This window comes from Prunus mume, linkage group LG7 (genome assembly GCF_029339155.1).
Source record: "Prunus mume cultivar Tortuosa linkage group LG7, ASM2933915v1, whole genome shotgun sequence".
In the NCBI taxonomy this organism is placed as follows: Eukaryota; Viridiplantae; Streptophyta; class Magnoliopsida; order Rosales; family Rosaceae; genus Prunus; species Prunus mume.
In genome coordinates, this window is record NC_142704.1 from 7,363,684 (window position 1) to 7,375,824 (window position 12,141).

General features: G+C 37.2%; 2 protein-coding genes across 3 annotated transcripts; both read left to right on the forward strand.

Annotated features, from left to right (window-relative positions):
• Positions 1 to 6,738: 6,738 nt before the first annotated feature.
• On the forward strand, positions 6,739 to 7,379 carry LOC103338291 (CDP-diacylglycerol-glycerol-3-phosphate 3-phosphatidyltransferase). The gene has a single exon (XM_008241484.3). The coding sequence runs from the start codon at positions 6,968 to 6,970 to the stop codon at positions 7,202 to 7,204; it is 237 nt and encodes a 78-aa protein (XP_008239706.1). The 5' UTR covers positions 6,739 to 6,967; the 3' UTR covers positions 7,205 to 7,379.
• Positions 7,380 to 8,093: 714 nt separating this feature from the next.
• LOC103338290 (aminoaldehyde dehydrogenase 2, peroxisomal-like) lies at positions 8,094 to 11,871 on the forward strand. 2 transcript variants are annotated; one of them, XM_089055954.1, is made up of 15 exons: positions 8,094 to 8,409; positions 8,566 to 8,708; positions 8,794 to 8,874; positions 8,964 to 9,112; positions 9,420 to 9,512; positions 9,610 to 9,733; positions 9,846 to 9,944; positions 10,051 to 10,117; positions 10,325 to 10,401; positions 10,579 to 10,692; positions 10,811 to 10,888; positions 10,991 to 11,142; positions 11,230 to 11,290; positions 11,395 to 11,501; positions 11,638 to 11,871. In XM_089055954.1, the coding sequence occupies exons 1-15, from the start codon at positions 8,301 to 8,303 to the stop codon at positions 11,726 to 11,728; spliced, it is 1,545 nt and encodes a 514-aa protein (XP_088912080.1). In that variant the 5' UTR covers positions 8,094 to 8,300; the 3' UTR covers positions 11,729 to 11,871. The 2 variants fall into 2 exon arrangements, with proteins under 2 accessions (XP_088912080.1, XP_008239704.2); XM_008241482.3 differs by having other exon boundaries at positions 8,096 to 8,409; positions 9,879 to 9,944.
• Positions 11,872 to 12,141: the final 270 nt, after the last annotated feature.

Sequence of the window (12,141 nt, forward strand, 5' to 3'; positions counted from 1 at the left end):
AATATACCTATAGGTTACAAGCACTAATGAATCAATCCACAGTTTTTTTCGTTTTGATAATGTGTTATTTATCCTCTAGCAGAAATTTAACATAAGTAAATCAGATTTGGATTTTTTTTTTGGAGGCCCCGCTTTCCTTGCATGGTCTTGTATGGGAAATTTGCATGGGTCAGTTTTCTGATCTTGCTTTAAAGGATAGTTGGATGGAAATAATCTTCCTTGATAATTAAAATACTTTTCGCAGATGGGGTGGACCTCTCTACCACAAAGTTGGTTAGATCAACAACTGATTCTGCAGAAGAAAATTCTTGTCAGAATGTACCCTTAAATACTTCTTAATTTTAAGCTACTCTTTCAACGGGGAAGAAATAGGACAGTAACACTCTTGATTTCTTCATTTCTGTTTCTCAGTCCTTCCAGCCTTTTCTGGAAATGTTCCGGCAGCATTAAAAACTATATATCCATCAGCAAAGATAACACGCTTAGGAAATTGGTAAGTAAGTACTAATATGTTCTAATGATGTAATCCACCTCATAAGTTCCTGACTTGTAGCTTTCAAGTGCTTTAATTGGTTGGTGTTCTAAATGACTCATTTCATTCAGGTTTTCTGGAAATGTTCATTCAATTCCTTTATACCAACTTAACTATGTAGGTTTCTGTATATATTGAAAACTTCATTTATTTAAAATTTTCCAGTTCTGCTTCAGGTTTTCAGTTAAGAGTGACCCCAGATGGACCTGCACTTACCTGCTTGATGCAACTGATCCCTTATTTGTTGAGATTGTTGAAATGTAAATTGACTAGCTAATTTCTTGTTAGTTAGTAATTTACTTAGTCTGTTTTTACTCTTAGCTTCATTAAGCATTATGTTAGTTAAGTGACTTGAGCTCATATGCCAAGTGTAAGGTGTAAAGCAGTCAGCTAGTTTTCAACAGCTCTTATGCCTTGTACTGCCATGTGTCACATTCACATTGGCCCTTGTAATAGAATGGTACTGATTGGCTGATGTAATGAGAGAATGAGAAAGAATACAAAAGGTGTGATCTCTGCAACGGTTTTGTAGATTGCACCAGACAACATTTCCAAATTCTGTTTTCTCCTAGCTACCTCTCTCACTCTCTAGATTTTGAGCACCCTTGATAATCCAAAATCTATATCTTAACAGAGATTGGGAGAACATTCATCGAGGAACAACTAAAAGGTTGGTCACCTGCGTCCTGTTCCTCCCCTTTTACATTTGTGCATGTAAGATTTGTGCTAAACACTACTTCCGTTCTAATTTCTTCTCATTGTTGGATTATTTGTTTGGTCAGAATATGTTATATCACACCCTCTATAACTGCACCGACGGTGCCTATGTAAAGTTCCCTACATTCTTTTGAATATATATCTTCGTCTGTAAGATTGCATTGTCATGATCTTTTTCCCTCACAACTTTTCCTATGAAAACAGGACAAAAATAGGGATGTAATAATTGTGGCATTTCCTGAAGAGTGTCAACCAAATGAGAACCCAGTAGCAGGGAGAGCAGTTCTAAAGGAAATAACCGATTCATTTGATCAACCTCATTTATGGTATTCAACATCTAAAGTGGTACGTGCATTAGAGATTTTTATTGCAAGTGCAGATGAACTCTCAGAAAGTAATGCTTACAGGTTAGCCTTTTTTACTCTCAACTGGTACCACATACCAATGTTTTCAATTCTTTACAGTGTCGGTTTTTTGTTAATTTATTTTAATAAGAAAAATGTAGGAATAATACAACTAGTATATTTCTAAAAAAATTGAAAAAAAAATATACGGAACTTGAAATTACATTTTAGAGAGAAAAATAAAATGACTTACTTGCAGTTAAAAGATGAAAAGAATTCTTGAAATTGATGGAGATTATCTGGTAAGGGTATAAATTATGGTTGTATATGTACTATACAATATATATACTGGAGTTGGAAAAGGCAAGAAGAATGCCTTCAGTTTATTACAATAAAGGTATAAAAAAAAGAGAAACCGGTTTTCTTTTTTCCAACACACTCCAAGTGACGAAATTGTTTTTAAACGCTACAATCAAAACGACGTAGAGGTCGTCTTCCTCGCGAGTTCTTCCTTGCAGCTTTGCAGACGAGCAAAATTCTTCCGGTTCAGAGGTTTCCAAATCTGCAACGCTTCAACATGCCTTGCAACGCCTACGCCTTCTCGCCTTCCCATCGCTAAACGGCAACTCAAACGGCCGACCGCCTAGCGCGCTCCGAAGCATGCCTTTGAAAACACTGCCACATACACAACTCTTTACAGTGTCGGTTGTACTTAAATTTTTCATTTTAATTAATTTTATTTGCCATTTTAACTGGTCTCGGGTATGACCTTGTGGACCTGACTAGACGAGCTTTAGCTAAGTATGCAAACCAGCTATTTCTAAAGGTCATAGAAGCTTATCAGTTTAATGATGCCATCGGAGTGGCTCGCCGCAGCCAGAAGTTTTTGGGTCTAGTTGAAGACATGGACACACTTTTAGCCTGCCATGATGGATTTCTCCTAGGACCTTGGTTAGAAAGCGCAAAGAAACTCGCCCAAGATGAAGAACAGGAAAAGCAGGTTTGAATCCTAGTTGAACTATCATCTAACAAAACTCATATCATCAAAAAAGACAAAACTTAAAGAATTGATTTGATATAAAATGCAGTTTGAATGGAATGCTAGAACTCAGATAACTATGTGGTTTGACAACACAAAGGAGGAAGCAAGTCTGCTTCACGACTATGGTATGGCAAATGGTGATGCCTTATAAGAATTCATATCCTGCAATCTTTTATTGTAGAAACATTGAACCGTCTGTCTGCATGCAAATATTGCTGTAAAACTTCTGTTTTTCTTTTTTCTTGTAGGAAACAAGTATTGGAGTGGGCTTCTGCGAGATTATTATGGCCCTCTTGAGCAGCTATATATTTCAAGTATTTAACACAAAGCTTAGAGGAGGGCAGTGAGTTTCGGTTGAAGGATTGGAGGAGGGAGTGGATAAAGCTTACAAATGATTGGCAAAACAGCAGGAAGGCATTCCCTGTGAAAAGTAGTGGAAATGCTCTCAACACATCCAGATGGCTTTTTGATAAGTATTTAGGATCAAGTGCTGACAACATACAATCCCTGAATGAAGCTGCTACTGAGATTGTAATATAATATGTTTGATTGGAAGACTTTGTGAGTAATTTACTTGTACGTACAACTTATAAAAGTACCACTGGTGTTGAATTTTACCATTGCTTGCATATAGGATTTGATTCAGTTAGCACAAACAGTAGCTCATTCCTTATACCTGGAATATGTTCTTCCTCTAAGCTTTAAGCTTTTGATTACATCTCCCACCGCTCTCGTCCTGTCCTCAACGATGAATGCAAGGTTATTGAACCGCCATTAGAGTTTGAATTTTCTGGTGGTAAATTCTCAGTAAAACTACAGGTTTGGGAAAATTATTCAGTGCTATATCTGAGCATGAAATGGGTATTTGAATTCACGGAATTTGAGCTTACCCTTTGTGAATGTAACCAAGAAGCAAAGGAACTCAGATAAACGAACAATTGGTCTGTTTCTGTTTTGGCAGCGGAGAAAATGTGTTGTATAACTTATCAAGGAAAGCGCGATTGCAGATTTTGATCTTTTCCGAGTAGCCCTTAAGATCTGAAGGGTCGTCGGGAAGGGTTTCTGGTTTGGATATCCTAACGACGTCGTCCCAAGTGAAGACATCATCGGAGGCTGAGACTGATACAGGACGACAAGCGATAACTTTGTGAAAAGCTTGCTGGGTGGAACGAACTGGGAATGGCGTCGTAAGCGCCCTTGGGGAAAGTACGAAAAGCTTTGGCAGTAAAACGTAAGGCCAGAGAGTCATTTTATGCATGTAAGTTGTATCAAATATCAACCAACTTAACTAATTTGAAAACTCAGAGCTAGGCGGCCGCCTAGGCGGTTTTTGTTTTTTTTTTGTTTTTTCTTCCTAACTTGAAAGAAAACCTGAGTTTTTAAAGTCTTTATTCGCTGAGGCCAAACGGTTCGTTTTATATTTAACGGTTGATGTTTTTTAAAAAAATTTGGGTTGTTGATTGTTGCTGATGTTGAATGATACGCACCGGACTGACTTGTCACGTAGTGGGCCATGGATTACGTGGCAGGATCTGGGTCGTCCAAGGTGGGTCCACTGATTTTAGAGTGGACGTGGCAAAATGAGGAGTGGTACATAGTTTTTCTTCAAGAAAACGAAAGCCCTAGACGCGAAGCAGACATCTCAGAAGGCAAACCAAACCAAGCATGGGCTGTTGCTGATTTTGGCGGGTGAGAGTTGAGAGAGAACGCGAGAAATCAATGGGTAAAGGGAAAGCAGAGGAGGAGGAAGGGCTTATTTTCAGGGATATAAGCACCTCTCATGGTTGCTCTCACAAGAAGCTGAAGACGAGAATTGAGTCATGCCCTTGAAGTAAGCGATTGACATGGAAAGAATGTGACCCAGAAAATATCTGTATCTGCTTCGGCACGTAACCATCGATTCCAGATTCGACCATAGGATAAGATAATTGTTCTACTTGGAGCCTCTAACACAATGAAAATGAGGTCTGGACGGACAACCAAAAAGTTTTTCAAGCCTTTTTTTTTAGTCCCTAAAGTTTTTCAAAGCTTGTATGTTATAATAAGACCCTTTGAAAGATTAAATGGACCATGAAGCTTCTGGGTTAGATTCTACTGCCCCCCTCCCTCTCCCCCCCTCCCCAACGCATTGTATTTGAGTTTTCAATACATTTATCATGTATCGTCGAAGTTTTTTTTTAATCATTTCTGAACGGTTATATTGAAGTTAGGGTGCCCCATTTTCATCCGTCACTGCATTTTCTGCATCCTTTAAATTTACCACCTTCTTCTTCCTAAATCCTTCCTCCCCCTGCATTTTCTGCATCCTAGAACAAAGACTAACAGAGGTCAAAGAAAGCAAAACAGCACAAACAAAGAAAGCAAAAGCTCCAGCAACAAGTAAGTCGAGTTTATGAGTGTTGTTAGCTAGAGATCTTGTTTTTATCTGTTAATTATATTTTATTCTTTTCTACTTTTCTACAACTTGAACGTAATTGCTGCTGATATTTTTTTTTTTGTTTTCTTTACGTACGTGGTACATGAGGATTACGTGGCAGATTTGGATTTGCAGTTGTGTAAAGGCTCAAGACAAGGACATGTTTCAATGTTTGTATGTGTGGTCACATATATAGTCCACAACATTTGTCTGAAATGTTTGAACTTTTATCCCTAACTTAGTTGGGGAAAACTTCTTCTTGTTTATTTTTTTTAAAAAAATTTCAATTTTTAACTTCCAACGACAAATTTTTAAACTTTCTGTCACTGTGTCTAATTATTAAATACAGTTGAACTCGTGTGTAAGATGACGTACGCGCATTATATTGAACAACTGGACTAAGTCACAAATAGATTTGTCATAAAATATATATATATAATTGATTTTGAAAACATTTTATCAAGGAAAAAATTGAAGTCTTTACTTAACAGGTTACGATTGGTTGAAGCTACGAAAGCCAGAGTTACAAGTTATACTTATATATGAATAATCAGATGGTGGAGGAGGAGCTGAGCTACCTTTATAAAAATTGTTTGAGTGAAAGGCTGTATATTTGACTAGGAAATATAATACCACCACCGGCCACGGTTCATTTTCATTCGTATTGAAAAAATGGACCATGAAGCTTCGAGGTCATGAGAATAACGGAGTAGTTAAAGGAGGCAGCCAAGAATTTGGACTTTTTGGGCCTTTTCTTATCCTTTTTTTTTTGGGACTTTGTTGGCCTCACGGTGGTGACAGTTTTTGGTCAAAAGTTCTTGTTCTGGATGATTCCAGAAGGCATGTGGAAATCTACAGTTAAGTCAAGCGAATTTGCAATATTACCCTTGTGAGTTGCAAATTCATAAACCTAAAGAAAGGAGTTAGGGCTTGTGACCATCATATCATCACGTGGCATTATTAATTTACATTTTATAATATAAATGAATTGATGATATTACGTGACAATGACAATAGTGCTATATTAAAAATTTGATAATACCCCATGACATTGTTTGATTTAGTTTTAATGATTATGTACTAGTAAATAGTAGAATAAGATATTAATGATTCGTGTGGTCCCATGAGTATATAGCCATTCATCCAAAAGGAATCAAATTATATTGAAAACACATATTGTTAAACATCAAAAACAAATTATCTTCAATACAATTTTGTTCATGACAAAGAACTTGAAAGAAAATCATCTAAAATAAAAGATGAAATTACAACCGTTTTCATATCAATATATCACTTATTATAAATATAAAAAAATCTCATCCATCAAAGATATAATAAGCAATGTAATAAACAAATATCGTGTACTTATTATTACTCAGACTACTCATTACGAATATTCCATTATACATCAAGAGAAAGAAAACAGTCGAATACTTCTATAAGCCATATATGTGAGTTTTTATGTTTGGTTTGAGGTGTCTCTTGATTTTATTTATAATCGAAGAGATAAGGACATTTTTGTCTTTTCAAGTTGATGAGCTAATAAGGGTATTATTGTCACACAAAAAGGAAAACGTGGAAATTGCTGACTTCTCACACAAATCAGGCCCGCGTGTTTCAAACCCTTTATATAAATTGATTTCCCATTTTGGGTCCTCTCCAGCACGCGTCCCAATTTAAGATTGGTCCAATCTCCCCTACAGTTCTATATTTCCTAAAGTTGGACCAACTCCTATAAAGAGCTTTCGCTTTGCGTTTTTATGATAATAACCTCCTCATCTTAAACCCCTTCGTCTCCAGAGAATTCTAATTTATCCTCCCAAAACTCAACCTTGTTCTTTTCTCTTCTTCTCAGAATCTCGGATCTTCAATCGTCTACGCAATTAGGGCTTCATTAATTTCTTCACATTGAGACAATGAACGGAGACAAAGCTAACAATTACGAGGCCTCCTGGGCCGATCAGTGGGATTACAACAGCAACTCCTCCTACCCCGTTGTGGTCAAAGGCGGCGGAACCACCGCCAAGTACAAGCAAAAGGTCGGCGAAGGCCTCGTCAAAACAAAGGCGGTGGCTTCCACCGGCGCTAAAAAGGTCAAGGAAGGGGCCTCCGCTGGGTTTCAATGGATCAAACAAAAGTGCCAGAAGAAATAGCAGACTGTTCATTGAGGCAGAGACCTCTGCAGATACACAGTTTTAATCTTCGTTTTTAATTTTTTTTAGGTTTATTTTTTCTTTCTTCATTCTATTCGTTTGTTTGTACAAAATAAACATCATTGCATGATTTTACATGTAATTAATCGTATAATATATATTTTGTTCTTCTTTTTGTTGTTGTGTTCTTGCAGTCAAGCAAGTCATCTCTGTTTTGACGATGGATGAATCTGTTTGACATTTTCTTTTCTTTTCGTTTCGTTTCTTTCTAGGGTTTGATTTGTTCCGTTCCGTGGATTAGTTGATAATTACCACCAAACACGGAAAATAAAATTAAAATTAAAATCTATAAGCCTATTTGTTTGAGAAAGTCTCTCATACAACGGGGATATCACGTTTTGCTATTCACAATGATACATTAACATGTGAGATAAGTTAATGATTTTTCATGTATTATTACGTTTTGCTATTTACAACCAATAATGAAAATAACTTGTAAGATAAGTTAATGATTTTTCACGTGTCATTGTGTATTGGCCGTAAAGATATAAATGTACAAATAGAAAACCATCAAATTTTGTTCGTTTTCTATTTTGGACGTAAAATAAAATGGATCCCTCTATATTTACCAAATTTGCTATTTTGGGCTTTTATTTTTGGGAGTTTCACTTGCAAATTTGACTTTGGGGTTGATTTTGTAACGTTTGTCAAATTTGAAGTAACGGGCTGAGCTGCTGATTGACAAGCCCAATGTTGCTCTTTATGGTAAATCCGTAATTAAATAATTAATTAATTAGTAAACAACAGATTAAGAAAAGAAAGATCCTCCTCCCGCGAAAACTCAAGGCAGCTCTCTTTTAGTGAAACATTGTAAAAGCCTGAAATGTCGTCTTCTTGTTCGAGTTTTCAGATCTCTTCACGCGATCCGCACATTGAGAGATTGAGACGTTAAGAGAAGACTGAATGGCTAGGCTAGTACTAATAATAGGTACTGTCAACTCTGATCCAAGTGAGAGCCAATACAAACTACAACAACAAGAATAAATAAAGGCAAGGCAACAACAATTTATAGCTTTAGGAAGAGAGAGAGCTGGAAATGGCGATCCAAATACCGAACCGGCAGTTATTCATCGACGGCGAGTGGCGAGAACCAGCACTCAAGAAACGCATCCCCATCATCAACCCTGCCACTGAAGAAACCATTGGTCTCTATATAGATGTGCATTTTTATTGATTAATTGAAATATTGATTTGTGGGTTTGTTTTCCAAGTTGGTTTACTTTTTCTTAACTAAATATCAACTTGGCTGAAATTCGGAATGTGAAGAAATGGGGTTGTGTGTGGAATGTGTGACGATGCAGGGGATATTCCTGCAGCAACTGCTGAAGATGTGGACATTGCAGTGGAGGCTGCTCGAAAAGCCCTGGCCAGGAACAAGGGTAGAGATTGGTCCTCCGCGTCTGGGGCGATTCGTGCCAAGTATTTGCGTGCTATTGCTTCTAAGGTATTAAAGAGCATGGATTTTGATTCATTCTTATGTCTTTGGTCCTGTTTTGGACTGTTTTATTTATTTTTTAAATTTCATGCAGATAAAAGAAAGAAAATCTGAGCTAGCCAAACTTGAAGCAATTGATAGTGGAAAACCACTGGATGAAACTACCTCTGACATAGTATGCTTGTGATTTTGTGACAATTTTGAATTGTTATTTCATCATGCACAAGGCCCTTATTTGTTGCCACATAATGGAATGGAATGCAGGATGAGGTTGCTGGGTGTTTCGAATACTATGCAGGCCTTGCTGAAGGTTTGGATGCAAAGCAAAAGGCTCCTATTTCTCTTCCTGCGGAGAATTTTAAGTCTCATGTTCTTCAGGAACCGATTGGGGTTGTTGGGTTGATTACAGCATGGTATTTTCTGCTGCTTTTTTTTTTTTTTTAAATATTTAAAGAGGGTATTTTCTGCTTCTTTATGTTAAACAATTAAGCACTTTATTTTAGTAACATTTGCTAGCTTGGTGGTTGCAATAACTTGTAGCAAAGTAAGTTCTAATCATCTATTGGTAAACCTTTTGGATTTTGAATGGTCCTAAATGTTGGTAAGATGATCTTTGGATAATTTGGAGTTTTATCTTGTAGGTGGCCTTTCAGTGCAACTAAGAAGCATCTTAATGATTTATATGGTAACCAAGTGCTTATTTTTTATTTTCATGTTAAGGAACTACCCTTTATTGATGGCTGCATGGAAAGTAGCTCCTGCCTTGGCTGCTGGGTGTGCTGCTGTACTGAAACCATCTGAGTTGGCATCTATGTATGTCATGTTCGGTTTACATGTACTAAACTTTGTTCAGTTCTTATGTTGATTTTGCACATTGTATGCCTATCATCATGTTATCAATCGATTCCAGAACTTGTTTGGAGCTAGCTGAGGTGTGTATAAAGGTCGGTCTTCCTCCCGGTGTCCTCAATATTCTGACTGGACTCGGCCAGGAAGCGGGCGCTCCTTTGGCATCTCATCCCCATGTTGATAAGGTTCAGCTTTTTCTTTACTGCTAATTCTGTTCTTGGAATTTCTTCAAATTTGAGTCTTGTTATATATGCTGAAAATTTGGTAATTGTAAGATATCTTTGAGTTGTTATATAGGCTGTAATCGCAAAATTGATTCATATCCGACAGGTTGCATTTACCGGAAGTACCATCACTGGGAGCAAGATTATGGCAGCTGCAGCTCAATTGGTCAAGGTATATGTTGAAAGCTATCTAATGCTGAAATTAGTCAATCATGTTTGTGAAATTCATTCTCTTCATTTGATCTTCATAAACTTTCTCCTACGTGGTTTCTGTGTAGCCTGTTTCGCTGGAGCTTGGAGGAAAAAGCCCAATTGTTGTTTTTGAGGATGTTGATATTGAGAAGGGTTAGTGCCTCCCGAAGCCTCATTTTAAGTCTCTCCACTCTCCACACATGTTTCTTGAATATAAATTACTTCCATTAGAAACTAGTTGTGTACATCCGAATGGAATCTGTGCATCTAAATCAAATCATGTTAGAGAAACAATAAGCATATAGATATAACTGCTGGTACTGTAACCATAACGTTCTGCTCTATGATTCAATGAAACAGCTGTGGAATGGACCTGCTTTGGTATATTTTTGACAAATGGTCAGATATGCAGCGCAACCTCCCGTCTTATAGTGCATGTAAGTATAGCAAGCTGCTACATCACTTTCTGTTATTCCCTTCTGAGATACATGGATGAATGATTGTGCATCTTTTAGAACTAAGCAGTTAATTTATTACATGTGAGTTCAAACTACTCTTGACTGTAGGGTTCATGCATGCTATTTTTTGTGTCAATTTCTTGCACCTTCTTTTAGGAAAGAATTGCGGCAGAGTTTATGGACAGGCTTTTGAAATGGTGCAAAAACATCAAGGTTTCAGATCCTATGGATGAAGATTGCAGGCTTGGTCCTGTTGTTAGTAGAGGGCAGGTAAATGAGCACGTTTATGATCCAAATTTTTTTTAAGTTTCACATTTAGTAGCTTCTACTCATTTTCTGAGAAAGTTATGATCCAAATACTATCTAATCTTCACTGCATCTGCTGCAGTATGAGAAAATATTGAAGTTCATCTCAACAGCTGAAAGTGAAGGAGCAAAAGTTGCGTTTGGTGGGGGTCGTCCTGAGGTATAAATAAACCTGTGTCTTTACTATCAAGACCATTTTGTTTCTTGATTTGTCACAACATGAACATGTTTGCTGAGTCATTTTATGAATGGATGATGGCAGCATCTAAAGAAAGGGTTCTTCATTGAACCAACCATCATAACCGACGTAACAGCCTCGATGCAAATTTGGAGAGAAGAAGTTTTTGGACCTGTTCTTTGTGTCAAAACATTTGGTTCAGAAGAGGAAGCTCTTGAATTAGCAAATGACACCTAGTGAGTTGACTCTTAATATATATGGTTTGATCAAGAACCCTTTTTTTTTTTCTTTCAATGACATGACATTTTGTTGATCTTTGACAGTTATGGCTTAGGCGCTGCTGTGATGTCAAAAGATTCAGAAAGGTGTGAGCGCTTTTCTAAGGTGAGAGTGAGACTCTCTTTTCTTTGCACCAAAAGTCTTCATGAAATAGAAGGCAGCATTTTTATTATCATGAGTTGTGTTTCTTCTGTTGCTGTACTCTGCAGGCCCTTCAGGCAGGAATTGTCTGGATCAATTGCTCACAACCATCCTTCATTCAGGCTCCATGGGGAGGCATTAAACGAAGTGGTTTCGGCCGCGAATTAGGAGAATGGTACATGCCTTCCTCAGCATTGCATTGTGTCAATTATAATCTTCTGTTTCATCACATGCTGCATTGTGTGTGCTATAAAAATCAATGAGCTGCTCTGCTGATGGTGATAATGATATATTTCTCTTTTGATCAACAGGGGACTTCATCTCTACTTGAGCGTGAAACAGGTGACTCAGTATGTATCTGATCAACCTTGGGGTTGGTTCAAGTCGCCTTCAAAGCCGTGAAAGTACCCTGAAATCGAATCGAATTGGGAAGAAAAAAAAAATCCACAATGTAGCGAACTGTTATACAGAAAATAAGAAGGGTTAAATATATGTACTGAACTGAACCTTAGAAAAATTACTATATAATAGTGTTGCTTTCACTATATTAAGTTGTTCTGTTCTGTGGTATTGATTATTTTTCTTTTCATGAAGCAAGTTTTACAATTTATGTAAAAATGTGAAAAGGTAAAGACTTTCCAACACATACAAACAAAACTATCCCAAGAGGCTCACGCAGGCTACCCGGTGTGCCGGTGGCAGTGGCTTTGAGCGTTAGGTATATTTTAGAAAAAGCAAAAGGAGAGAGAAAATTTTAAAAGAAGCGAAAAATGACAAAAATGCCTTTATTTATTTTTAGATTTCTAAGGAATCCA

What these genes read in the sequence shown, in the direction of transcription:
- LOC103338290 (XM_089055954.1), top strand. Translation starts at nt 8,301, where the DNA reads ATGGCGATCCAAATACCGAACCGGCAGTTATTCATCGACGGCGAGTGG. An exon ending in CCATCTGAGTTGGCATCTAT is followed by an intron (nt 9,513 to 9,609) that starts GTATGTCATGTT and finishes AATCGATTCCAG; the next exon opens with AACTTGTTTGGAGCTAGCTG. An exon ending in GGTGTGAGCGCTTTTCTAAG is followed by an intron (nt 11,291 to 11,394) that starts GTGAGAGTGAGA and finishes TGTACTCTGCAG; the next exon opens with GCCCTTCAGGCAGGAATTGT.
- LOC103338291 (XM_008241484.3), top strand. Translation starts at nt 6,968, where the DNA reads ATGAACGGAGACAAAGCTAACAATTACGAGGCCTCCTGGGCCGATCAG.